The sequence below is a fragment of the Camelina sativa genome, chromosome 20 (genome assembly GCF_030686135.1).
Source record: "Camelina sativa cultivar CO46 ecotype springtype chromosome 20, ASM3068613v1".
NCBI lineage: Eukaryota > Viridiplantae > Streptophyta > Magnoliopsida > Brassicales > Brassicaceae > Camelina > Camelina sativa.
In genome coordinates, this window is record NC_141899.1 from 11,484,632 (window position 1) to 11,510,927 (window position 26,296).

General features: G+C 36.3%; 5 protein-coding genes, 1 long non-coding RNA gene and 1 pseudogene across 15 annotated transcripts; 4 read left to right on the forward strand and 3 right to left on the reverse strand.

Annotated features, from left to right (window-relative positions):
* The first annotated feature begins 2,056 nt into the window (after window positions 1–2,056).
* LOC104770576 (putative fatty acyl-CoA reductase 7) lies at window positions 2,057–4,714 on the forward strand (annotated as a pseudogene). The gene is made up of 10 exons (XR_015593495.1): window positions 2,057–2,193; window positions 2,348–2,451; window positions 2,534–2,739; window positions 2,840–2,940; window positions 3,067–3,259; window positions 3,355–3,516; window positions 3,616–3,697; window positions 3,803–4,069; window positions 4,204–4,328; window positions 4,421–4,714. The product of XR_015593495.1 is annotated as a putative fatty acyl-CoA reductase 7 (transcript).
* A 2,122-nt stretch (window positions 4,715–6,836) lies between these two features.
* LOC104770577 (uncharacterized) lies at window positions 6,837–8,068 on the forward strand. Its single transcript, XM_010495025.3, has 2 exons — window positions 6,837–7,222; window positions 7,422–8,068. The coding sequence occupies exons 1-2, from the start codon at window positions 7,087–7,089 to the stop codon at window positions 7,802–7,804; spliced, it is 519 nt and encodes a 172-aa protein (XP_010493327.1). The 5' UTR covers window positions 6,837–7,086; the 3' UTR covers window positions 7,805–8,068.
* Window positions 8,069–8,378: 310 nt separating this feature from the next.
* On the reverse strand, window positions 8,379–10,266 carry LOC104770578 (large ribosomal subunit protein uL1x). The gene is made up of 6 exons (XM_010495026.3): window positions 9,910–10,266; window positions 9,783–9,816; window positions 9,303–9,525; window positions 9,041–9,206; window positions 8,720–8,925; window positions 8,379–8,633 (listed from the first exon to the last, which is right to left on the reverse strand). Exons 2-6 carry the CDS (start codon window positions 9,785–9,787, stop codon window positions 8,580–8,582), a joined length of 654 nt encoding a protein of 217 aa, XP_010493328.2. The 5' UTR covers window positions 9,788–9,816; window positions 9,910–10,266; the 3' UTR covers window positions 8,379–8,579.
* Window positions 10,267–10,557: 291 nt separating this feature from the next.
* LOC104770579 (uncharacterized) lies at window positions 10,558–16,948 on the reverse strand. Of its 8 annotated transcripts, none has more exons than XM_087506050.1 (17): window positions 16,489–16,948; window positions 16,074–16,408; window positions 15,723–15,966; window positions 15,320–15,585; window positions 14,705–14,869; window positions 14,469–14,608; window positions 13,866–14,397; window positions 13,656–13,747; window positions 13,291–13,353; window positions 13,123–13,211; window positions 12,972–13,037; window positions 12,253–12,882; window positions 12,085–12,150; window positions 11,890–11,960; window positions 11,754–11,811; window positions 11,410–11,665; window positions 10,558–11,216 (listed from the first exon to the last, which is right to left on the reverse strand). In XM_087506050.1, the coding sequence occupies exons 2-17, from the start codon at window positions 16,346–16,348 to the stop codon at window positions 10,774–10,776; spliced, it is 3,456 nt and encodes a 1,151-aa protein (XP_087362176.1). In that variant the 5' UTR covers window positions 16,349–16,408; window positions 16,489–16,948; the 3' UTR covers window positions 10,558–10,773. The 8 variants fall into 8 exon arrangements, with proteins under 8 accessions (XP_087362176.1, XP_010493330.1, XP_010493331.1 ...); XM_010495028.2 differs by having other exon boundaries at window positions 10,558–11,222; XM_010495029.2 differs by having other exon boundaries at window positions 10,558–11,222; window positions 13,866–14,400; window positions 14,469–14,605; window positions 16,489–16,848.
* LOC147918724 (uncharacterized) lies at window positions 10,780–11,859 on the forward strand. The gene is made up of 2 exons (XR_015593653.1): window positions 10,780–11,263; window positions 11,352–11,859. It is a non-coding gene; the product is annotated as an uncharacterized LOC147918724 (long non-coding RNA).
* Window positions 16,949–17,882: 934 nt separating the features above from the next.
* On the reverse strand, window positions 17,883–20,420 carry LOC104770580 (uncharacterized). 2 transcript variants are annotated; one of them, XM_010495031.3, is made up of 5 exons: window positions 20,106–20,420; window positions 19,746–20,015; window positions 19,127–19,338; window positions 18,758–19,025; window positions 17,883–18,349 (listed from the first exon to the last, which is right to left on the reverse strand). In XM_010495031.3, exons 2-5 carry the CDS (start codon window positions 19,995–19,997, stop codon window positions 18,059–18,061), a joined length of 1,023 nt encoding a protein of 340 aa, XP_010493333.2. In that variant the 5' UTR covers window positions 19,998–20,015; window positions 20,106–20,420; the 3' UTR covers window positions 17,883–18,058. The 2 variants fall into 2 exon arrangements, with proteins under 2 accessions (XP_010493333.2, XP_087362179.1); XM_087506053.1 differs by lacking the exon at window positions 20,106–20,420 and having other exon boundaries at window positions 19,746–20,099.
* A 1,651-nt stretch (window positions 20,421–22,071) lies between these two features.
* LOC104770581 (protein ADP-ribosyltransferase PARP3) lies at window positions 22,072–26,056 on the forward strand. Its single transcript, XM_010495032.3, has 15 exons — window positions 22,072–22,266; window positions 22,345–22,586; window positions 22,670–22,868; window positions 22,961–23,074; window positions 23,164–23,291; window positions 23,382–23,556; window positions 23,640–24,011; window positions 24,097–24,224; window positions 24,316–24,392; window positions 24,482–24,642; window positions 24,730–24,939; window positions 25,026–25,128; window positions 25,212–25,294; window positions 25,376–25,702; window positions 25,799–26,056. The coding sequence occupies exons 1-15, from the start codon at window positions 22,213–22,215 to the stop codon at window positions 25,871–25,873; spliced, it is 2,448 nt and encodes an 815-aa protein (XP_010493334.1). The 5' UTR covers window positions 22,072–22,212; the 3' UTR covers window positions 25,874–26,056.
* Window positions 26,057–26,296: the final 240 nt, after the last annotated feature.

Sequence of the window (26,296 nt, forward strand, 5' to 3'; positions counted from 1 at the left end):
CGACTTTCCCGTAGGGTTCAACATCTTTATGGAATCAACAAGAGCTTCAAATGCTGACCGACCCCACGGATACGTCTTCATTGCTTCATCATCAAAAACTCTTTTGGCACTTTCATATGGAATTCTAGAGTTATGATGCAAACCATAAAGTCCAATGTGTTGAAGAAGCAACAGCCCCAACCATTTACGATGATCAAGGTTAACCCATCCCCGGCACACTCTTAATGCTTCCCTGAGTTCAAGTAGCGTTGGACCTGCCCCACCAGGCACCTTCAAAAGTCTGAAGAAATCTTTGTGTTCCTCTTCAAGTTCAAACCGTTCAGTAGGCATTGGGTCTATGTTTAACCCCGTCAGAAAATGAAACTCATTCAACCCAAACCTGATAGGTTGACCGCCGACCACAAACCAAAGCTCCTTCTTATGTACCCTTAACTGGTTACATAGTAGGAAATGAACAACCTTACCAGACCAGACGAATTGGCTATCAACTAGCTTAGAGATTATTCCAATAGGTACTTTCTTCGTTTCTTCCCACGCATCCAGTCCTATTGATTCCCTAATCTGAGGGAATTCTTTCATCCTGAAATTTGTGTTTATATCTCTAGACTCTATTTTAGCGTATAGTCTTGGGGGGTAATCCCTTGCTTGTTCTTCAGAAGAAATAATCACCATCGACATCTGTTATAGTTCATAAGTAAATCATAAAATGAATCAGCCATAACATAAAACAAACTCATACACAAAGCATAACATAACTCAGCCACAAACACATAACTCAGATCTAAAGCACAAAATATCTCAGTCACAACTCATCTATCAGCAAAATAAAACAAACAGTAAATCAGCCATCGAATCGAATAAATCTAACAAATCAGCCATAAACCCTAAAATAACTGAACCGCAACATAAAACAAAAAGTAAATCAGCCATCGAATCGAATAGATCTAACAAATCAGCCGTCATTAACAACGGCGACAATCAGCGGTAAATCATCGAAAAAACCCACATTCAGCCGGAAAACTCGAAACTAAACAGTCGACACATACCGGATAGACGAAGACGAAGAAGACGAAGAGAAAGAGAGAGCGACGACGAAGAAAGAGAGTGCGACGACGAAGAAAGAGAGTGCGACGACGAAGATAGAGAGAACGAGTAAAGACGATGAGAGATGACGGCGAGAGATGACGGCGGGAGATTGATGGCAAGAGAGTAGACAACAACAGAGTATCGCCGGCGACAAGAGACGACGAGAGTTTCGATATTTTTTTTTTTCGTGGTTTGTGAACAGTTAAAACCTATTCACTTTCCCTCTCTTTGATATAAACAAGAAAACAAAACTGTGGATCTAAAAAAAAACTGCGATCTAAAAAAGATTGCTTAATGACTGTGTTAAATCATATCTGATGTGTATTCTAATTTGCTGATGTGTATTTTTTTTTTTAATTTTTAACTCAAATTCGAGAAACAAAATCCAAGGGGTAAATTGTAACTACACCCAGGACACTAAACATTCTAGTAATTTTCAAAAGATTTATAGATATGAGTAATAAACCAACTTTTGGATAACATTTGAGTAATTCTTTCTTTTAAGAAACGTTGCATGTGTTAAATATGCTGAATGCAATCAAGGATTCGTTCTACAATCAATAAACTTGCATGTTGATCAATGATCACGTACAATCAGTTCACAACATCAATATCAATATATCTGAAATGTAAAATTTGTCAATCAACAAAATTAATGATTACGTACTTAAGTGAAATTTATATGAAAGGAAAAACCAGAGTTTAAACTAACGATGGTCTCGAACACAAAACCACTGTTGTAATAGCAATCAGAGCCGTGAAAAGTCATGTTATAGAAGTGAAATCCGACGACTGCGTACCGATTTTGCAATGGTACAAGTGAGATAGCTGGTCAGATGTTGAGGAAAAACACAATTATTAAAAGTCACTTTAGTAACATTTTAAACCGCAATGATCCGCTAATTAACTCCCACGCGACATACCCCACTCACAACCACTATAAATACACATGTCTCATAGTGCAATGATCGAACATCCTCAACAAACAAACACTTCACTTTAAGTTTTTTAAGTTTTTTTAAGTTTCAACAATGGAAGCAAACTGTCTTCAGTTTCTTGAGAACAAGACAATTCTCGTCACCGGTGCTTCGGGCTTCCTTGCTAAAGGTATAATTCTACATACTCTCTCCTATACCACTAAATTATCAACTGTCTATACATATATATGAGCATCTTCTTTTTTAATCCATTCATGTAGCTAATTAACCATTAATTAGTGTCATTATTGTTCATTGACAATTTTTAATATTTAAACATATAGTTCTCGTGGAGAGGATTCTGAGATTGCAACCAAACGTGAAGAAGCTTTACCTCCTCGTAAGAGCATCCGACAAGAAGTCTGCGGAACAACGGTTACACTGTGAGGTATATTTTGTCATAAATATGTATGTATGACTATATTTTTTTTTTTCTAGATAAATCATACGAAAATGAATCTTTGTAACAGGTTTTCAAGAAAGAATTGTTTAGGGTACTGAGAAAGAATCTTGGTGATGAAGGTCTAAACGCCTTAATCTTGGAAAAAGTTGTTCCAGTTCCGGGTGACATATCACTGAAGGATATTGGAGTGCATGACGCTAATCTCTTACAAGATATGATGCAAGATATCGATATTATCATAAATTCTGCTGCCACCACTAGATTCGATGAAAGGTGGTACTAGTGAATTGCACCCGCTTATCTTTTAGGACAAACAATATCTTATTCACGACCTAACTTAGCTTTTAATTTGGTTTTATATATGTAAAAAAAGATATGATGTTGCACTTGGAATCAACACGTTCGGAGCAATCAATGTCCTTAACTTTGCTAAAAAGTGTGTGAAACCAAAATTGCTTCTCCATGTGTCAACTGGTAAATCCTTCCTTTTAACCTTTAAAAACTGATTTGATCGATATACATATATATATATATATATATATATATATAAATCGATGTACATTCAATATAATTAATTATCTTATAACCAATCTTTTATAGCTTATGTTTGTGGGGAAAGATCGGGACACATATTAGAGAAACCTTTTGCTATGGGAGAGACCCTTAAAGGTAAAAACAAAGTAGACATCAATACCGAAATGCGACTGGCAGAACAGAAATTAAAACAACTCATAGAACAAGGTTGTTCTAAGGAACAAACTGAACAAGCCATGAAAGACTTCGCATTAAAAAGGTTTCCTTACATTTTCAAATAATTAATATAGAAAATTGATGATATATATGATGTAACTTGAAGCACATGCGTTTTTCATGTATAATGTTAAACAGGGCAAAGCTTTATGGATGGCCAAACACATATGTCTTCACCAAAGCAATGGGAGAAATGCTTCTTGGACACTGTAGAGGAAGTATGCCTATTGTAGTTATACGTCCCACAATAATCACAAGCACTATCTCGGACCCTTTTCCCGGTTGGATTGAAGGTTTAAAGTAAGCTATCACCACATTTCCATTGGCCTAATTTACCATATTCTTCGTTTTGATAGTTACTTGACTCAAATTATTTTTGTGGTTATTGAATATATGAAGAACCATAGACAGTGTGATTCTATCCTACGGAAAGGGAATGCTAAAGTGTTTTCTCGTCGATCAAAAGACAGTATGTGATATTGTAAGTTCACTAGTCACATTGCCAGTGACTTTGAAAAATGTTAATTATAATTATATTTTCACTATCTTGATGCTAACACAGAAATGTATCTATATATATAACAAGATACCGGCCGATATGGTGGTAAATGCATTGATCGCAGCAGCAGCTGGACATTTCCGTGATTCAGGAAGTCATACCATTTACCATGTTGGCTCATCTAACCAAAATCCGTTGATATATAAGAAAATTTATGAAATGATGATTCGTTATTTCTTGGAAAGCCCTCTGGTCGGACGCAATGGTATGCTTATAGTTCCAAACCTTACAACAAAATCCACAATGGCTAGGTTCCGTGTATACACGAACCTGCGCTATAAATTACCCATACAGGTAAAAATTTGCATAAATTGCATGTGCAATACATTTTTTTTGTTGGAGTACGTATTCTTATAGGAAGGGCTATAATATTAATTAATTGCATCCTCTCATATTTATTCCATATTTTTTTTATTTTACTTTTTTAGGTATTGGGATTACTAAGTACAATTTTGCCATCGCAAAGAGATACATATGAGCATCACAACCGTAAATTCAAGATGGCCATGAGAATGGTGAAGCTCTACAAGCCTTATGTTATCTTCAAGGGCATGTATGTCTGACTCTTCATGACATTAACCAAAAAGAAAGTAATATGTAAATTTATTTAAAGTAATATATAACAATTTATTGTACCAAATGCAGATTCGATGATAAAAACCTCGAAACATTGCGTATCAAAAATGAAGCTAAAGAGACGGAGAAATTGTTCGGCACCAACCCAAGATGTATTGATTGGGAAGACTATTTTATGAATACACATATCCATGGCCTCATGACACACGTGTGCAAGAAAAAAACTTCAAATTGAAGTATCATACGGATTCAAGTCAAAAGATGTTTGTATTGCATGTGTGGAGTCTACTTACTATATGTAATTATAATTATACAAATAAACCGGTCGATGAAATAACGATATACAGTGGACCGTTGCTTAATAATGTATCATACTATCATCTATATTTGTAATTTGTCTATTTAAAATCCTTCGGCTTGTCGATCTATGTATATACTCCATATTTCTTTCTAAATTACATCCATATTTGAAAAATTAACAAACAAATTACATATACCGTTGCTTGATAATTTATCATCCATAATTGTAATTTGCTTTTCTTTCTTTTATGTAAATTTTATTTTGTTTCAACAACAGAATGTACAAAGGCCACACTGATACTGAGTTATGGTTAAGAAAATGGATATAAATATGTGTTCTAAAACTATAAACGCCACACACAAAAAAACAAACAAACAAACATATACAGAAATAGCAAAAGAAACATTAAACAATACTTATATAGTTATATATATATATATATATATATATATATATATATATAAGACCACTTTTACAACTGACCTGCGCTGTTAATCACATAGTGCAGGTAAAAAATAAATGACACAAATTTGATGGATATAAATGATATGCAACCACTGACCACTGACACTGTTAGTTACTGTTGAGCAAACCTTCACGGCACATTAAAAGTTTTAAAAAGGACAGTAGCAAAAATATGTCTCCCCACTAGGCTCCCCACTAGGCTTTCCATTCTTGGTATCATTTTAAACTCTAGCAAGTGAAGATGGTTAAAGTATAGTCAATGCTAATACCGCATAAATAAAGTTGCTAGGATTGGTATAGTAAGTGTGGTTCAACGAATGTGGTTTCAATGGTTAATTAAAATTCTAATGAATCTATATTAACATTTTTGAAGTACATTTTGGTTTATATTCTTTAAGTTTTACTTATTTAATTTTTTTTTACAATATTAACCCCTAAAACAATTCTATAAATAACACTGCAGAGAAACTCAAATACTAAATTTTCTTAAATTGACCAACATTTGTTACATTTATTACCATAAAATCTTAACGACATCTATACATTCCGATTTTTCCATAACAAAAGTTTACAATATCTATAATTTTATTAATATTAATAAATTTCCTAAACCGAAAATCCAAGTATAAAATATCACATTAAATACGTTGAAAATCCCATATAATTTGGTTTATTTTTTATTTTTTTGAGGAATTACCAAAAAAATTAAAATTCTATTAATTATCATAAACTATATATATTGACATGGAAAAATTATAAACTATAAAAATATGTTAATTTGGTAAAACAATTAACATAATTAAACTTGATAAAAAAACTATTTTGATTATTTTTTACTCAAAAACTTATTTTGATTTTAGTGAGACGGGTTGGCATTAATCCCATATAGGGAGTTAAGTGAAATTGTTTTTTTTTAAACACTTTTGGATGTGTACCAGGAGATAAATGTATTATTAGACTATACATATACCACACGGGTTAAAATCTTGAAAACACTACAAAAATCATATACTTTGAATACTTATATCAAATACCTGTAAAATTTTATATTTTTAAAATTAATAAAACAATAATAAATAACAAATAAATATAATATAAATTTTAAAATTTAAAATTTAAAATATTGTCCCGTGGAGTACCGCAGGTTAAATCCTAGTAGTATAATAAGTATGTGGATTTTATTCAAAAAAAAAAGTTTATGGATTAATAGACCCGCAAGAAATTGTTTAAACATGACATAAATGTTTTTTTTTTTTTGTGGTCACTAAATGATTGATCGACACTCTCTTTGTTTGCATGAATAAAATGTTCGAGAGAGTATATGATCCAGTCCAGGTTATCTAAGATACGATACAATTCAGAAAAGCTTGCATATATAATATTTGATAGATGTTTTCCTTTATTTCTATTTGGTTTCGAGGTTTTGGTCTAATTAAACTCCTACTTGAGAAGAGAGTTAGAATCTAAACTCTTGAATGATATATGGAGGAATAAGATCTGTATAAGACTATGTATTAAGAAAAAACAAAACTAAAATCCTTACTGACATTTGGAAGGAACTTTAATGATTCATCTATATTGAAGAAACTTAAATGTGACACTTAAACGTACAAAATTAATGGTGTTTTGTGTAACAAGATATACTAGTGTCTCGCCGTGAGTCAGTTGTACTAGACATGTGGTGTTCGTATATAAATTATTTAAATCTAACAAAATGTTAGGCTGAATAAAAATTTGCAGGTGCAATATATGAAGAGGTGGATGAATTTAAGAGCCGCTAATATAGAAGATGTGCAATAGTACGTTATCTATGTGTGTAAAGGGCCAACCACCAAATATCAACGCAATTTGGTTCCTTTAATAACTATTTCTTTTATATAAACGTTACATACGTTCCCCATATTCTCATTCAAGATATCTAAAGCCATCAAATCCATAAGCTATTTGTTGTAATTTAAGGTTCATCGAAATGGCGAATCAAGCAACTTTTGCAGCATCCTTCCTTTTTACTTTAGCTGTCTTCTCCAACTTGGAGCTCTCGGCTTCTTCACTTGTCAGCGGCAAGGTCTCTTGCCTTGACTGTCACCGGAATTTCGACTTCTCAGGTCTACTCTTTTAACTAGTTGAATCACTTGGATTTTAGTGTGTGTCATCCAAGTTTCTAACTTATGCAAATCACTTACACCATTCATCAGTCATCACATTCTTACGTAACTTTTAGTCAAAAGGGGTGACGAGAGTTGATATCTACACTATAAGTTTCTTGATACCTAGACCATTTGTATTGTATTTGATTATTTTCAGGTATTAAGGTTCTAATAAAGTGCAACGGAGAGAAGAAACAGATAACCGCGATGGCGGCTTCAGACGGATCTTTTCGGTCAGTGCTTCCCGCGGCCGAAAAGAAGGGCTCCATCAATTGTCTTGCAAAGCTCTTGGGAGGTCCTGAGCAACTCTATGCTCACAAACACAGCATGGTCTCTGAACTGGTCATGTCTAAACACGATTCCAAAGTTTTAACAACCTCAAACCCACTTGCCTTCTCTCTTTCTTGCCCCAAACCAACCGAAGATAATCTTGGAAATATGATCGGAGATTCGAAGACTGTTAACTTTCCGGGGGCAGGAGGTTTCGGATTTCCACCTGCCAGCTTCTTTCCCTTCTTACCAATCATTGGTATCCCATGATTCAATCAAGTGTTACATTTTAAGTACTCTAAAGACATATTTAAACCTATGTTTTGTTGTTTACGTGAATCTCATTTACGAATTAAAGCCAGCAAAGACAAAAAGTTAGCAAATTAAATGATTTTGTCTAGTGAAGATATAAAGTATGTTTTATGTGTTAAGAAAATGTTGCTTCTTGTAGTTTTAATCAGTTGCTTTTGTAACGAGTTTGTAATAAGAAGGTTGGGTTAATCCAACGATATACTAATACGTTTTGTTGTGATATTCTATGCTTATACGTAGTGGTAATTGTGCAACTAAAATAAAGAGAAGAATAACTAAAAAAAATAGTTTGAACTGATTAATGAAAAGAGAAGAATAACACAACAGAAATTGATTAATCGTGTTTTAACACAAAAGCAAGAATTCGAAATACCAAAATAGAATTGGATTTAATTTAGTTGCACTTGCACCTTTAGTATGGAGTCGAGTATGGTTTTTATAGAATCACAATTGCGTTGAACTGAGAAACGTTGGAATGACTAAAAGACAGACTCGAACATTGGTAAACAAAGATTGCTCAAAACTTAAAGAGTACTTTAAATGGAGTCCACTAATAATAATAAGCAACAATAAAAACAAAATTGTCTTTAAACAAAATCTTGATCCTATAAAGTCAGGATTCTGAAATTTAAACCCAAGATGAAGAAGGTTCATGACAGAAAAAGAAAATCAAATTTCCTCAAAGTGTGATGATGATGATACCTTAGAGAAACTTTGTAATAAGAAAAAAAACTTAGAAAACCCTGTTTGGTGGACTCATTGTACTCTTCAAGTACAAGCACCTCACCTGCAGACAGCATTCAAAGAACAATTCGTTTAGAAACAGAGAAGTGAATCAAAAAAGAAGTAATTGGAGAGGGTGTTGTTACTAACGTTTTGCCAGTTTTTCTTCAAGAGAGAAACAAGGAAGTTAACACTCATCTGAACATTCTGAAAGATCTGCTTCTCTTCCATAGAAAGATTCCCGACAGCAACTCCCATACAAAGAACCTTCTTGAGCTGGAACTTCACTGTTGCCTTTGTCTCATTCACCTTGGCTTCCAAGGACTCTTGGTGGCTAACAAGAGTAGGGAACTTTCCTGTTTTGTTGTTCAAAAGAGTCAACATTTAATGGGATAATCATGACGATTTATGAAGATCAAAACATATATAACGAATATGATGCGAGAAATGGAAGGTTGGTTAGAGACATGCCTGCCTTGTTGAGACCAGGACCAAGAAGACGAGGAATCTGCTTAATGACAGATTCAGAAGCAAGGAAAGCATGGTACTTCTTAGCAAGCTTCTTAACAAGTTTCTTGTTCTTGTTCAACTTCTTAAGAGCTTCAACATCCATAGAATCCAACTGAATCTTCTCAGCCTACATAAAAACCCCAACCCTAAATTATACTACCAACCATAACATTTCCAAAGAAGACAATGTATTAAATGAAAAAGACAGCAACTTTTTGTTTACCTCTTCGACGTGCTGAGCATCTCCGAGCATACAAATCTTCATCTTTGGCCTAGGAATGTGAGGCAACTTGACAGATCCGCTAAACCTCTTGTCCTTTTGAGGGTCATAGTTCTTAAGACCAATCTGGAGCTCAATAGTCTCAGTGAACTTTCGTGGCTTTGTCTCCTTACAGTGAGTGATAATAGCAGATATCGCCTCTCTCACCGCTTCACTCTGAAGCTTACTACACCACCATTCACAAAAACAAAAAAAAAAAAAAATCAAATCTTTAACCTTCTATAAACCCAAAATGACAAGATAAGTTACATAGAGATCAACACCCTAACACTTCTAAAGATTCAATTTTTATTCACCTAAGCCTATCTATATGATTAGATAAATATGTTTACAATCTAAATCAACAAACCCAATTAATCATTTGATAACATATGAATGATTACAACTAGAAGAAACACATAACGTTGATTTGAGCATACGAACCTCATTTTGACACTTCCTCAAACAAATCTGCTTCCTGAAAATCAGAAAACAAAAAGAATAGTTAATAGTGTTGTCGAGAAAACGTACAAAGAAGTCTCAGAACAATTAAAGAAGATGATGAACCAACCTGTGTGGGGAAGATCGGAAACAGAGAAAGAAAGAACGGCGAGTGAAGCAATCCTCTGTAACTTATATGAGACCAGAGAGGAGATAAACATTAGCCCTAATTATTTTTGCTCATTCAAGCCCAGTTTCTTCGCATTAAAAGCCCATTAACGAGGCCCATTTAGGGAGATTATTGCATTCTCTCGATTTCGAACGACAGCAAATAAAATACCCTAGCCTTCGATAAGATTTTTCAACACTCCACCAAACTCAACTCAGTTTTTTTACATAAACAATTTGTGAACCGCAGCTGCCCTTAAATGTAATTTGGATGGTTGATGCGTGGTTCAAATGCAGATCATAAAAGTGTAATGTTTTCGAATGGTTGTGGTGAATGGGGCAAACAAAACAGTTTGCGGATTAGATCACTTTTTGTTTATCATGCATACTAATGATGTCAACAACAACCACAAAATTACCGCATATCAACTACAGATAGTTTTTACCACTGAAGGATATCTCCCAAAAAATAACAGCATAGCAACACACTGGACCGCACCACATTTTGCAAGTAGATTTCAGAAGCCAATGGCTCACTTCACATGACAATTTTGTGGGTGTTTTCAGTGATATGTATATTCCAAAGCAACAATGTATGGGACACTTTGAAGATGAAAATTACATATATTATATATAATTTTAAATCATAGTTCAAACAATACTCGGCCTAAAAAGGCAGACAATCATAAACTATTCACTACTAATCTTTATATACAAAAAATTAGAAACATAAATCATTAGAAATGAATACTTTTGGGTGTATGGGGTCAGACTATGGGGTCAGACCAATCTCTTCTGTCATATGTGTTTCTTTTTCTCCTTTCCCTCATCCAAACATAAATGAGAGATCATCCATAGGAACCTCATCAAGCCCTGCTGTATCAATATCCTGAAGACCCTCAAACCAGCTTCCAATATCTGCCTGGTCGTCTATCTCTTCCAGATCATTGAACGCTAATTTTGAGAAATCGATGGGAGCTTCTTCATCAACTGCACCGTCTCCAGAGGTACCTCCTCGGTTCGAGGTGCCTCTGTTTGCTGGACCTGTTGGGTGACTTGATGTTGTTGTCGATCTTGATTGGTTTTCATTGTTGTTGTTGTTGTTCTTTTCTTTGGGTTTCGGTTTGTTCTTGTTCCTGAAACCATCTTCTCTCTTACCTTGAGCCCCTCCTCCACTAAGAACCGCGCTGTCTATGCTCGTTGTGACTTTGGATGAAGCGCATCCGATTACATCATCTATCAATGCTTCCCTCCTCTTTGTACTAGACACTGCACCTACAAAATCCAAATTCCTCATCAGATTTTCCAACAAAAAGGTTTAAAGTGTAACCACTAACTAACTATTTCATCAAGCGACTTGACGTTTAGTATCTAATAAAATTTCATTTGAATGTGCCATAGCAGAAGAAACTATTGAAAAATCAATTACGGAACCAACATCTAAAGTTCAGATTTTGTGTACCTGAACCCTTGGCCTCAGCCTGATGATTAGAAGGTTCATTGAGCGTGTTACTGGCTGTTCCAGAGCCACCATTTTCTGCTGATTTTGCATCGTTGCTGGGAGAACTAAACAAGATGTCTTGAAGTGCAGGATCAGCAAAACAGCTAAGCCCAGTTTCTTCGAACTTACGACACCTAGCAACTGTCCGCCTGATGAATGACAGTGCTACTTGTCTTGAGACCTTGTTGACTTTCGCTGCTTTATTTCCACGGCATGCCTGTTTCCAGAGTAACATCAATAATTAAGAACCCCATATATATATCTCATCCCACAATCATTTCATCCAAATGAATGTTGGTTCTTACCATTCTTTTCTTGTGCGCTGTTTCCACCAGATGGTCCATAGCAAGATGCTCAATTTTCCTGCACGTAATCCTTAAATCTTAATAAAGATAACTTTTTAACTTGAAAGATAATGAATCTGAAAAAGCCAAAGCCAACCTTTTCTCAACATCTTTCCCCTTCTGGATGGTAATATTTAGCTTCTCCAGCTTTTTCTTCTTGTTTCGGATCTAGTATTGGTAAAAAAAAAATGGAATATGAGAAAGGTTACTATGCGTCAAGGACGAAATTTTTATGAGGATCAGACAAAAAACCTCTTCCTAGTAACAAATGAGATATTTGCTTTGCGTTTACCTGCTGATAAATGCCTTCCTTTAACTCCATAACATCAGTGCTCATAGTTTCTTCAGCCAGATCAGGCTGTGATAAAAGAAAAATGGAATTAAGTAAACAAGAAGAGTAACACGTTTTTATCTTTAGCTCAAGTTCTTGACAGTTTAAATGACTGGAGACAAAACTTACCATTGCCTCAGGAAACACACCAATGCTCTGTAGTTCCAGAAGAAGTCGCTCATCCAAAGACATAAGTTGATACTGGGTGTCAGATACTGGGAAGCTGGGAATGTTCACTTCCCTAGCTTGCAATTGGCCCAGATTATTTGAATATGTCTCATTGCCAAGTGCAGCGTCTGAATGTGAAAGATCATCGTCCCCAATCCACTGTTCATTGCTATGGACCGATATAGACATGCTACCATTTCTGAAAGGATTAGACACAACACTCCTCTCACTGGAAAATCTGTCAAACAAACAACTCTTAGGGGTCTGAAAATCCCCACTTGACTCTACTTCAAATTCCATTCTGTCTCTCTCTCTGAACTCGGTGTCAATATAGGTACATGAACCACAGTGAGAATCATCACTAGCGTAATGAAGAGACAGGTTCTTCCCTCCATTGAATTGTACAACTTCTTCTCCATCATCTTCCTCAATTAAGGCAGAAAGTACCCTCTTATACAACGGAGTGCTCTCGTTCAATTTTCTCATGTCCAATCTCTCAAATGAAAGACCAGATACACACGATGAGGTTGGACCTGAATAGTTAACAATTCCCTCACCAGGGCGATGCAGTGCTTTGGGCACTTTAAAACCCTGAAAAAAAATCTCTTTCATTCATGCCACATTCAGATTATAAAATGAGACTATTAAACAAGACATTGCTGCAGAAGTTTGCAACTTACCAAGATGTTATAACCTTCTAAGATTGCCTCTGACAGTGATTCATCGAGTTCAACAGCAAAATTCAGCTGGTTTTTTGGATAATTAAAAGTTAATAAAGAGTTGGCATCCTAGAGAGAAGTCAAATATGATGTACTATATCTCGATTATTACCTGATCCTTCATGTTTTGCATGTCGTCTGCATTGACGGCAGCAAAGATGTGGTCCATCTTCTTCCAAAACTTACCAGAACAAGCAAGATCTACAAAAAGATATTTCTAGTTAGAAGGACATTTGTGGCAATAAAACTTGAAAGACATGACACAGGGACGGATGAATACTTGCTGCCTTCCGTGCCGAATTGGCTGCTGCAAAAATATCTTCACGATCATCATCAGATTCACCTGAAAAGCCAAAAAACCAATTGAATTCATGCTTAAGAACTGACACCATCAGAAGCACGAGGTGCTCTTCAGATAATTATACAGCTAGCATGAAGAGGTTACATCCAACTACCACCACTATCCTGATAGAAATTAAATACATCAAATCAAAATAACTGAGCAAGAACTAAAAGTTACCAAACCTCATATATTCAAGGTAAGTCGCGTTCAGGATATAAGTAGAACCAGAACATAGTTTGGTAATACTATCCAATAACCGTGATAAAGATTGGAACTCGAAATGCAAAAATATAAATAACTACCTGTAATATCTGAAGGAGTATTGGCATTTGAGGCAAGCCGAGTAGAAGGCTTACGGTCTTTAACCTTTTTCGCAGGTGGACGCCCATATTTGCTGTCCAGAGAGAGAAAGAAGGTTAGAACAATTGGTCTTGCGAATTTAAGATTTATATACAATATAATATTTTGAAAGTAGAAGGGGTAAGAAAATAACTGAATTAGGTATAAATTACCTTCTATTCTTATCTGAAGCAATCTTGATGTTGTGAAGAGGCTTCTCTACTGGTAAATTCTCCGACTTAACCATGATAGGATGAAAGCCAGGAGTTGTCAACGAGGAAACACTTTCGCTCTTTCCTTGCTTCCATGCACCACCTCCTTTGTGACTGCTTTGAATCTTATTCTTCCTTGTCGGAAGTAATAGCGACCCTGATTTAGGAGTTGTGAACAAGTCACCACTCGCAAAAGCACGCTCTCTGGTTTTGTTGTCTCCAGCTCCTGAGTCCTCACTTTCAGATAGCCCATATGGCGATGAAGCATTCCTCAAATCCCTTTTCATTTTTAAAGGGCTACTATCAACAACTGAGAGTGACGGGGTGGTTCCAGGGGATGCTCTAGGACTAAAATCAGATGTTGCAAAACCTTGAGCTGAGATCTTGCTTTCAGCATGCTTTATTACAGGTGAAATAACATTTGTTCTCCTTGTTCGAGAATTCTTATGCGGTCTCTGGCCAACCCATTGAGCCATTGCATGTGTAGATGAACCTGCTGGAAATGGAAGCGTTAGCTTATTCCCATAAACATTACAAATACTGTATTTAGACAACAACACTAACCTTGTAATACACCGGATGGGGAATCAGCTTTGGATGAAGAATCAACACCAATAACGGCTGCTGTTCTTGGAGCCCTAGAAACCTTTGCTTTCAATATTGCAGTAGAGCTGTTTGTGGGGCTATCATCCAATAAGTTTCTTCTGGATATGCACAACAATGCATTTATAAGTCACGTGAGCAATATGCTATTATATAGAAGCAAAATCTAGAACATAAAGCGTGAGGTATCTACTCACTTATTGTTTCCTTTGGCTAGCCTCTGCTCAGCAAGTACCGAACGATCCCTTGCAATGGAAACAGTTTCCAACTCATTCCTGGATAATGCAACCATACCTGGACTGTCTGGCTCAAATGAAGTATCAAGTCTGTTAATCCCACTCACCCCGGGTGAAGATTTCGATCTGCAACAAATTGGCCACATTATGTTTTCGTTAAGAAGTAACATTATGCGAGAGGGATCAATCCAGAAAACTACATAAATACAAATGCATGTTGCATGAAATTTCCACAGCATCAAGCATAATAAAATCATTATGCTAAAGTAAGATCTACCGAAGCAAATTCAAGATGAAATCCAGTTTAAATGAGAAACTTGAAATCTCAGACAGTAACTTAAATAGCTCAGTTAGAAAAAAGAGTATGATCCCCACTAGAACATCATGTCATGCAACAACAACCAGTAAACAAACGAAACATTCTTTTCTTTTAGGTCCACTTATGGCCCTTGGACTATAAAATAAGTAAATAACACCCTCACACAATGTTCAGTGTTATATGTCCAGATTCCTTTACGTTGTACTTTAGCTAACCAACAGGGATAACTGACAGGTTTACTAATCATTAATGCACACCTGAAATTTTGAGTGTCACAGGAACGCAACTTAGAGTCAGTTGTTGGCTTTGGCTGCATGACACGTTGATCAGGATTCATAATTCTGTTTCCTAGAGTAGCAACAGACCGTTTCCTTTTCATTCTTGTCTCCCACCCTTCACCACCAACAGGTAATCTGCGTATCTTCTCTTCTATTCGCACTGGTTCTCCAGAAACACTTGGAGGTGAATCAGATCCTTTTTCAATAACCTGCTGCCTTGCAAGGGCAGACATTCTACTATCTCCCTGAAAGCAATAACAGACAGACACCATTAAACAAACAGTGACGTGAGAGAAATGCTTGTGGAACACACTAATCGATTATATAGCAACTAATAACTAATAAGCAGCCTATAGATCTAAATTAAGTTTTAGATACAAACCCGCAAATCAGCGACGGTGGTACGAGGACGCTTGTTTAATCCAAGCATCTTTTTCCTTTCCTCGGATCTTTGAGCCACCATACTGTCTTGTGTTCTTGGAACCTGGTTCCTGACCTTATCAAAGTTTGCTGCCTCCATTCTCTCACCGGGTGGTATATCATTCCGCCGTCGTTTCTTTGAACTTAATGTCTCTGCGTATTTGTCCAACTTGAATATGGATTCACTTAGTTTCTTCGCTAGATCCCTACAAGAAACACCAAGGTTTAAGGGAAGCAATAAGTCCTAAGCCAAATTCTAATATTAGTCAATGTTCACAACAAATAAATGTTTACAAGGCAAGAAAATACATACCCAGCTTCTCTGGAAGTATCAAGCACACTTTCTTTAAAATGCTTGAGCTCTTCAGTTGCTACAGGTGGAGAAGGTCTGGGATGAGACATCCCAAAAGAAGTATCCTCTGATGAAGCCCTACTAGGAACACCAAGAACCCTTCTAAGCTCTCCTGAACGAGTATAGCTTTGATTACCTAATCTAATCGGTTCCAATGCCAAGACTTGAGACAAATTTGGGGTATCAGATGACAATCCTATGGTACCCCTGCTCAAATTGTTACCAGAACCTAGCATTATTGTGCCCTCTTGGTCTACTTCCTTGCTTCACACACACACTAACCAGCAACTCAAAACCTGCAACCAGAAAAATAGAGTTATTCTTCAATCCAATTCTGAAGAAACCCAATTCTGAAGAATCGGTGAAAAATTCGTACCTTTGTATCTAAGCCCAAGGCATAATCAATACGAGCAGCCCCGAAAACCCTAAAATTCTACAACACCGCCGTCGAATTCGATTTCCCCGGCGAGGAATTGCAAAACCCTAGAATCGCGGAGAAGAACCAAAACTAAAAAAAAAAAAAAAAAAAAAAGACACGGGGGAACTTGAGAGCTATATCGAAGCTCCGAGAATCCCGAAGCGTAATTTTCAGACAAAAAAAGACCAAAGCTATGTAAGAGTTTCAACGAAGTCAAGCTTTGCTTTGTTGTTGTTGTTGTGGGGGAAGATCAGAGGAGAGGGAAAAAGAAAAGAGAGAGAAAGAAAAAAAAATCCCTTTTGGTCAGCTCTCTTTGCTTATTGGCCATTTAATAACATTTATGTATAAAGATCGATGACGTCATCACCACTCTCTCTCTCTCGTCTCAGTTTCACACGGCTTTGACCAGAGTGGTGTCATTTTATGATGTTTCTAATTTCTACTGTGTTGTTGTCTTAACTCTTTTTATTAAAAAGGAATATCAAAGTTTTTTATATGGTTTGTGATATTTATATGGAGCTAGATTTGTGATTTCTTTTGTATATAGGAGATTCACTTCTGTTTGTTTAGACATGGAGTTCGGATTGATAATATCGTTTAAACGAAACGATTCGAAACATTTAATGGTTATTGAAAAATGGTTAAAGAGAAGTTCGTTACAAATGGTGGGAAAAAAATGGATGAGTTCGAAAATAACGGTCAAATAATAGCTACGATTAGCAACAAATAGTTAAATAATACAAATAACAACTTAAAATTTAAAATTAAATATTCTAAAACTCATTTAAGAAGATAAAATAAATAATCAAATATTTTATAAAATTATATATTAAATAATTATAAATTTTCAACCAAACGGTTGTAAATACACGTATTTTTGAACGGTTATAACCGTTTCAATTGAAGATATAACGGTCTTATTCCAACTACTCATTCATTTGCGTTCTTCTTAACCGTTCATCCGACTGGTAACCAAATTAATGGTTGATTTTTCATCACCCCTTAATTATGCTACCAATACAAAAAAATGATTTATTTTTAAGTTTACATCTGTTAATTATTTATACGAAAAGTCCGACAACTATATTCTTGGTAATTTTAGGGTGAAAGAAATCAAAACGTTTTCTCATTAGAAGAATTCACTCAAATTTCAGTTTGGTAAATGTAGATGGTAGACTTTGATTAAAGCAGATGAAGTGTTAAACACGAACTAACTATATTGTGTATAGTATACACTGAACCACGCTGATTATAAAGAACCTATAAAATAAATCCGTCGAGTTTGTATTAATATATTACCAGGAAAAATATAAAAACGCTTAGCTCAAGGTTATTAGCAATAGTGATATCTGTTGAGACATAAGAATATGACCTTAAATTAATGACTTTCAATAGTTTTGTCATTTCAGTTAAAAACTTATATAATATGATAAATGATAAATCTCTCAAATAAGCCAAGTTTTTAATAGCATCTATTGCAATTAGTGTAGGACGTTAAGATATCTTTGTGTAGAGCTATAGATGATCATCAGTCAACAAGAAGCGCCTTTATAATGTCCACGCATTTCTCCTCCTCGGCTGTTAGAAGATGTCCATAACCTAAGACCTCGTGGTACTTAATCCAAGGAAGCTTTTGTGAAATATATCGATTGATTTCGTATGGAATGATTCTGTCTTCCATCGCTTGCCACACGTGGACGGATCCTTCGCCTTCGGGAAACGGGTTTTCCAATTCAGTCGGGTCGAATTCCCATGTCGCAAATCCAGCCATCATGTCCCGGTGAAGACACTCGTGGTCTCCTTGTTGTCGGACCTTTTTCTGGGGTTTGAACCGATCATTAAACAAAATGTAGGGTCAAACTGTGAAAAAATCTAAAGACACATTACGCTGGACAGGGAACCTATGGATCTTAGAACTTACTTCTCATTTCCAATTTGGCCATAATCTTCTATAAATTTTTATTTTAACCCCTATATTTTAAGACACAACCAGCCCATCAATCTGTATTAATTTTTCCAATACGGCTATGAACTTTTTATCTGTTTTAATTTGGTCCACAAACTATTTTCAAATGTACAGTTTGACCCTGAATGTATCCCAAACTTCAATTTGACCCATGTTAATTAAAAACTAAGCCGGTCACACTTTCTAATTAGCTCTATGCCTCTATCATTGTCATAAAATGGAATTAAGAAAGAAAAGGAAAAAAAGGTTTTAGCTTATTACCATGGCAGGATTTGGATGCTCCATTTTCTTCTTTATGACGACCAAATCTTTGTCACTGCATAACGCATTATTCCCCGTGATCATACTCGAAGACGGAAACAGTTTTTGGGTCAACCACCAATATAACAACCACGGAACATAATGAGCCACTCTAAATGTCCACTGGTCTTTCGTTGGCATTAGCTCCAACGCTTTACTCAGTTTGTCTTGAGGCACTTTAGTCCACCAATAGTTCACAAATGGAACCACTAAGACTGCTCCAGCTAGTCTATTGAACCCCACAAAATTAAAAAAAAAAAGGAACATTAAATAATGAGGCAGAAGAAAAAAAGTGTAAAAAACAGAACACAACTTCGGAATCTTTATTACCTGTGGGGAATGTATTTGAGGCAACTGTAAATCGAGTAAGCACCAAGTGATATACCAAGAACGTAGAACTTTGGTCCGAGGTTGAGTTTATCAGCGAGTTCTTGAATGTCGTATGCTTCACTCTTAACTGTGCGTGATGGGTGTGGATCACTTTCTCCATATCCTGCTCTATCGTAGAACAAAAAGTATATCCCAAGTTCCTCAATCATATCCTGAAATAAAAATGTACGAAGAAACTAATTTTCATTGCAATTTTTAAGGTTGTGGTTGCTTCAAAACTCGATTTTTTACGTCTACATGTGAACTGTGAAGTGATTTTCTATTAAGACAAAAAGTATTTCAAAACTCTCATACGGTGTTTAGTTATTTCTTTGTTTGCATTTAATTAGCGTTTACCAATTAAAAAAAAAAAAAAGGTCGTCTAATGTAACCAAAGATAATAAATTCTCATTTGGAAAAAAGTGACCAAAAACAAAAAATAAAGAGGAAAACAAAACATATCCTCACATGTGAACGCAAAAAAAAAAAAAAACAAACTATGAATATATATCAAAAATGGTGAAAATGGGCATGTGACAAGTACGAGAGTTAAGTAGAAAATGAGAGATTAAGTAAGCACCTTAGGGATGGGAAATTCAATGTCTTTGGAGCTGTTGAAGCCATGAGCGACAATAATCTTGTAGTTAGCACTGGCTCTATCAACTCCAGATTCTCTATAGGCAAGATATCGTCCATCACCGAGCTTGACTCTGGGAGAAGTAACCGGAGGACCGTGTGGAACGCCGCAGATTCGCGGTGGTGGAGGCTTTAATGATCGGTAAATGTAGCCTATAAGGCAGACGAGGATCGCAGCCATCACCGAAAGCATCATTATTTTTATGTAGCTAACCTGAAAATAATTTCAAGATTGGTGATATATTTAAAAAGAAATCCAAATTTAGATCTGATCTGATAAGAAAGAGATCAAGAGAGATGAGACCTTTGGAGGAAAAGAAAGAGTGAATAATTAAGATTTGAGGTGGAGAGATGCTTTGTAGGATGGTTAACCTAGTAATGATCTCATATTTATACTAGAGAAACCCATCTTAGGGAATATTTTACTAAGTAATCTTGAATAAATGTATATTGAAAATCCAATAAATTATCAGTGTATCATGGAAATAGTAAAAGAGAGAGAGATGAGTGAGAGAGAATGAGAAAGAGACACACAATAACCGTCAGAGTGGAATCCACTTGTTGACGTAGCAAGATAGTAGGGATGGGAAGGATGGTTGTGTGTAGTACGCATTATTGTGACGTTGACATGCGTAATTGCTGTCTGTCTTATGATCCCAAATCTTTTTGAATTTTGACTATGACTCTTATGGCCGTGGACGTATTATTGTTGCATCGTCATCATGTGTTTAAATTCATACAATGCATCTTGTTAACACTACAAACAAACTACTAATGATAATTTGTTCTTTTCTCGTGAATGTGTATGGATTTCTTACATAAATATATTGTTATGGTGAAGATGTTTAACATTAATTAGATTATACAGTTGTAAGAACTCGTACCAAAAAAATAAAATAAATATATAACATTTGTTGTAGCTATACATAAGGAAACTAACAAAAGAATTTGTAATATATATATATATATATATCTTTATATATACTAAGACAACTATTTTAAAAGTTTCCAACTACAAATTTGACCCTTTCTGAAACAAATCTCATATCTTAATAAAAAAAAATAGAAGAGAAGCAAAATCTTATAATATGTTCTTTTTATTTTAAGAAAGAAAAATGAAAAAACTGGAAATCGAATAATATTAAAGTTAGAATGAATGTGGATGTTATGTGTGTTAGTGTGTATATCTATCAGAATATGGATGTTTTCTCTGCGTGCAGCTGTATATAATCCATATTGTTACTTTTCTTTTTGGTTCTTTGGATTACTTTTCTTTTTGGTTATTACTTTCTATTTTTCTTGTAATTTTCATATTGCAAGCACAACTCAGAAGGAGAATTGTTTAGCTGTCGCAATTGGAGGTGTAGTTAAACCTTTTTCTTTTTTTTTGTTCATAGAGATGAAATGAGACTGTTGTAAATAACCTTTTTTTTTTTTTTCGTAAATAACATTTACTTTTGCCAACTCATTGACCAACTGAAATTTGGAGTTATACTAATTATAGGATATGGCGTCTTACATAAGAGAAACTAAAATTTATAATAATGTCATTTTGATTAGGTTTGAACAATCAAGAAGGAATCCAAAATGTATTAAACTTTCTAATTTTGTGCAAAATGCTGTCATCCATAAGCTCTAGTCTCCTTTAGGTTCAAGACTAGCACATCAACACATTTTTGTGAAGAAATGAAATTTCATCCGGTTTCAACCAAGAATCGAACCCGGAGAGTAAGATACTCCTCCTCCGGGTCCGGGGACCTTGGTAAAAGCAAGAAGCATTCGATTGGCTTCCCCATCTTTGGCTCTGTTTGGTTCAAGACAGATTTCTTCGGGTTTGTTTCGAGTTAATTGACCGGTACGGTTGATTGGAATTGAAACAATGATACACGATCGGTTAATTAGTTCGGGTTTTAGGTCTTTTTGGTTTTGGTAAATAAATTATTGGATAAGGTACTCAAACTAAATTGAATCTCAACCAAAATTAACCGAATTGAACTACAGAAGATGACGCTAATTTATAATTACGATCACCATAGATGCAATGACACGACACAGATAAAAAAGATCGAAGATGGCAACATGCAGAGACTATAAAGAGATAAAAACAAAGAAATAACTTGAGACCAAAACCACCTGTCCACACAAATAGACACAGTTCGAACACGTGGTGAATCCCTACATGTTTGAGAACACTTGTTAGTCTTTCGAAGAAGACAGAGTAGCACTCTCATTGCACCGTTCGTACAAAGGACCTTTTATCTTTCTATATTATCTTTTTAGCAATCTGAATAACAAAATAGTCAAATACAAAACCCCCACAAAAAGAGGGATTCTCTGAAAACACTCGAAAACAAAACTTAAAAGATCTTTGGTTTACTTTTAAAGTCAAGACAGTTCAAAGAGTTAGCTCAATGAAGGTACACGAGACAAGATCTCACGCTCACATGTCTGGGGACGAACAGAAGGTATGTTTCTACTACATCATTTGTGTTAAATGAATGTAATTTTATTTTTTTTTGGTTTCTTTTGTATAACTTCTTCAGAAGGGAAATTTACGGAAGCATAAAGCAGAAGGGAAGGTTCCAGAAGGTGAACAGTCTCAAAAGAAAGCAAAGTCGGAGAATGATAATGGCCGTTCTGTCAACGGCGCCGGAGATGTCGCTTCAGAGTACGATGAGTTTTGCAAAGCGGTTGAGGAGAATCTGTCCGTTGATCAGATTAAAGAAGTTCTTGAAATCAACGGCCAGGACTGTTCTGCTCCTGAAGAAACCTTGCTAGCTCAATGGTCAGTCTCGTAGATCGTTTGCACAACATCTTTATTTGTAGAGATTTTCATATTTACATGCTAGCTTTGTTTTCGTTGAGCAGCCAAGATTTGCTGTTCTATGGGGCGTTAGCTAAATGTCCTTTATGCGGAGGAAGTTTGATTTGTGACAAGGAAAAGAGATTCATCTGTGGAGGTGAGATCAGTGAGTGGTGCAGTTGCGTGTTCAGTACGAAAAATCCTCCTAGAAAAGAGGACCCGGTTAAAACCCCTGATTCCGTCATGAACTCTGCTATATCTGACGTAAGTGTTCCAAAATGAATCGATCATGTTTTGTGTCTGTTTCTTGATTTCGTTCAATTGATTTGTGTCATTTTGTTTTATTTTTGATGTAGTTGATCAAGAAACACCAGGACCCTAAAAGTCGACCTAAAAGAGAGTTAGGCTCTGCTGATAAACCCTTCGCTGGAATGATGATCTCGCTCATGGGACGTCTCACGAGAACACATGTAACGGACCCTGACTTTTTTTGTTGGGATCTTTGATGTGATTCCTTGATTTAGACGCTAAAGAGTGGTTTCCCCCTCTGTTATTGCAGCAATATTGGAAGAAAAAGATTGAGAGAAACGGTGGGAAAGTCTCCAATACTGTTCAAGGCGTAACATGTTTGGTGGTTTCTCCTGCTGAAAGAGAACGAGGTGGTACTTCAAAGATGGTGGAGGCAATGTAAGGGTTTAGTGGTTTGTACCAAACTTTGTTTTGTTTCCATCTATTTTTCAAAATGATTAACTCAGGTGTTGTTTCTTGTGCCTTAAGGGAACAAGATTTGCCGGTTGTGAGTGAAGCATGGCTGATCGATAGTGTGGAGAAGCATGAAGCACAGCCACTCGAAGCTTATGATGTGGTCAGTGATCTTTCAGTGGAAGGGAAAGGAATCCCATGGGATAAACAAGATCCTAGTGAGGAGGCAATTGAATCCTTATCGGCCGAGGTATATAGATTAGCCCATTTAGGTAATGCTTAGCTTCAAATGGGATGAATTCTAAGAATCTGATTTGTGTTTGTTCTTTTCAGCTCAAAATGTATGGGAAAAGAGGAGTCTACATGGACACGAAACTTGAGGAGAGAGGAGGGAAGATATTCGAGAAAGATGGACTCTTGTATAACTGCGCCTTCTCGATATGCGACTTGGGAAAAGGGCGTAATGAGTATTGCATTATGCAGATGATCACAGTGCCTGAGAGTAACCTGAATATGTACTTCAAGAGAGGAAAAGTAGGAGATGACCCTAATGCGGAAGAGAGGCTCGAGGAGTGGGAAGATGAGGAAGCTGCTATCAAAGAGTTTGCAAGGCTCTTTGAAGAGATAACAGGGAATGAATTCGAGCCATGGGAACGTGAGAAGAAGATTCAGAAGAAGCCTCATAAGTTTTTTCCTATTGATATGGTCTAACCATTGTACCTTGCGCCTCAAGCATCTGTTTTGTTGCTTTTTGTATTGGGTGATTGATGATGTTCTGTATGTTCTTCAGGATGATGGGATTGAAGTGAGAAGTGGGGCGCTTGGACTAAGGCAGCTTGGTGTTGCTTCTGCTCATTGCAAGCTGGACTCCTTTGTTGCGAACTTCATTAAAGTTCTGTGTGGTCAAGAGATTTACAAGTACTAATTCTTGATACACGTTCCTTCCTTTTTTTTTAGTCAAGAACTCTTCTCTGCTTGTGAATGTTCTGATCTTTGTTTTTCTTTCTAGATATGCGTTGATGGAGCTCGGATTGGATCCGCCTGACCTGCCTATGGGAATGCTAACTGATATTCATTTGAAACGATGTAAGCTCTATAATCTTCATGTATCACTTCTTGCTGTTGTGAAGTTTTGGGTTGACCAGTGAGTTGCATGTGATTCTGTTTTGTTTCAGGTGAAGAGGTATTACTGGAGTTTGTGGAGAGAGTTAAGACAACAAAAGAGACGGGTCAGAAAGCTGAAGCAATGTGGGCAGACTTCAGCTCACGGTGGTTCTCTTTGATGCATACTACAAGGCCGATGCGATTGCACGATGTCCATGAGCTCGCAGACCATGTAAGTAAATTAGAGATTCTCTCTTTGTTGTGATGTGTTGTATATGTCGATACAGTGAAGTTTCATAGTGTTGGATCTATGCCACAGGCCGCGTCTGCTTTTGAGACGGTGAGGGACATAAACACAGCATCTCGTTTGATAGGGGACATGCGAGGAGACACACTCGATGACCCGTTGTCTGACCGCTACAACAAACTCGGTTGCAAGATTTCTGTGGTGGACAAAGAGTCCGAAGATTACAAGATGATTGTAAAGTACCTAGAGACTACTTATGAGCCTGTGAAAGTCTCTGATGTTGTAAGCTTCCTCTCTTGGCGTGCATTTCACGAAACATTTCAGATAATTTTACTGTAATGATGTGTTATGTTCTGGTGTTATTTCAGGAGTATGGTGCGTCAGTGCAGAACGTTTTTGCAGTCGAGTCAGATGCTATTCCTTCATTAGATGACATCAAGAAGTTACCGAACAAGGTCCTTTTATGGTGTGGTAAGGATTTCAAAATCCATGATTACTATTCTTTCCCTTTTCGAACTCGGTCAGATTAGTTATTGGTGTTTCCTTGCTTACAGGGTCTAGGAGCTCAAATTTATTGAGACATATCTACAAAGGGTTCTTACCTGCTGTCTGCTCTCTTCCAGTTCCCGGTTATATGGTAATTGTAAAAGCTTCTCGTCTGTCTTTTGCACCATCTGTTTAGATCATAATAGTCTCATGTGCTGCTTTTTTTCTACAGTTTGGGAGAGCGATAGTGTGTTCAGATGCAGCTGCAGAAGCTGCAAGGTATGGTTTCACGGCTGTGGATAGACCAGAGGGATTCCTTGTATTGGCCGTAGCATCACTTGGTGAAGAAGTTACAGAATTTACAAATCCACCAGAGGACACGAAGACATTGGAAGAAAAGAAAGTAGGAGTGAAAGGGTTAGGGAGGAAGAAGACTGAAGAATCAGAGCATTTCATGTGGCGAGATGACATAAAGGTTCCTTGCGGACGGTTAGTTCCATCGGAACACAAGGACAGCCCTCTCGAGTACAACGAGTATGCTGTGTATGATCCGAAACAGGTACACATGGCGAAAACTGAATCTTTTCATACTTCTTTTGTTCAATATACATGGCGGTTTTGTGTTTATTATTAGTATGTTGGTTTTGGTTGACAGACGAGTATAAGGTTCTTGGTGGAAGTGAAGTACGAAGAGAAGGAAACCGAGATAATCGATGTTGAACCAGAGTAGAATGTAGTACAGGAGTCGGTTTGATTTTTGGGGTGGGCGGCGGCGAGAAGCCATGAGAGGATATGGTTTTTTGGTGTTTCATGTTTTTCTATCTAGGTTGCTATATATGGTGAATGTAAAAGTGGCTTCTTCTTTTGGGTTGTAAGGAAACTATCTTTAACTAAATGACTCTTGCTGTGTAAAGCTTTTAGCTGTGTACAATATTAGACTTACACGGTAATTAGTCCTCTACTGTTAATGGTCTAAACCTAACTGTTTCATGTTTGTTAAGAAGTTTTTACAATAGAATCAGTAGTCTTCAGAGACGAAAGCAGTGTGAAAAAATCATACTTTTGTCCAAAACCAGTTTATTAGCAGCCACAATGACTTCTGAACTTAGAAACACTGACCAAACAAAAGAAAACAATTACTGCCAGTCTTTTT

Coding starts and splice junctions, on each gene's coding strand:
- LOC104770577 (XM_010495025.3), top strand. CDS start 7,087: ATGGCGAATCAAGCAACTTTTGCAGCATCCTTCCTTTTTACTTTAGCT. Junction 7,223..7,421: donor CCGGAATTTCGACTTCTCAG/GTCTACTCTTTT, acceptor GATTATTTTCAG/GTATTAAGGTTCTAATAAAG.
- LOC104770578 (XM_010495026.3), bottom strand. Junction 8,926..9,040: donor TCCTGGTCTCAACAAGGCAG/GCATGTCTCTAA, acceptor ACAACAAAACAG/GAAAGTTCCCTACTCTTGTT. Junction 8,634..8,719: donor TGAAGAAAAACTGGCAAAAC/GTTAGTAACAAC, acceptor TGCTGTCTGCAG/GTGAGGTGCTTGTACTTGAA.
- LOC104770579 (XM_010495027.2), bottom strand. CDS start 16,348: ATGCTAGGTTCTGGTAACAATTTGAGCAGGGGTACCATAGGATTGTCA. Junction 15,967..16,073: donor GATACTTCCAGAGAAGCTGG/GTATGTATTTTC, acceptor TGTTTCTTGTAG/GGATCTAGCGAAGAAACTAA. Junction 14,609..14,704: donor CTAGCCAAAGGAAACAATAA/GTGAGTAGATAC, acceptor GTGCATATCCAG/AAGAAACTTATTGGATGATA.
- LOC104770580 (XM_010495031.3), bottom strand. CDS start 19,997: ATGATGCTTTCGGTGATGGCTGCGATCCTCGTCTGCCTTATAGGCTAC. Junction 19,339..19,745: donor TTGAATTTCCCATCCCTAAG/GTGCTTACTTAA, acceptor TTTTTATTTCAG/GATATGATTGAGGAACTTGG. Junction 19,026..19,126: donor CTCAAATACATTCCCCACAG/GTAATAAAGATT, acceptor GGGGTTCAATAG/ACTAGCTGGAGCAGTCTTAG.
- LOC104770581 (XM_010495032.3), top strand. CDS start 22,213: ATGAAGGTACACGAGACAAGATCTCACGCTCACATGTCTGGGGACGAA. Junction 23,557..23,639: donor TTGAATCCTTATCGGCCGAG/GTATATAGATTA, acceptor TGTTCTTTTCAG/CTCAAAATGTATGGGAAAAG. Junction 24,012..24,096: donor AGTTTTTTCCTATTGATATG/GTCTAACCATTG, acceptor TATGTTCTTCAG/GATGATGGGATTGAAGTGAG.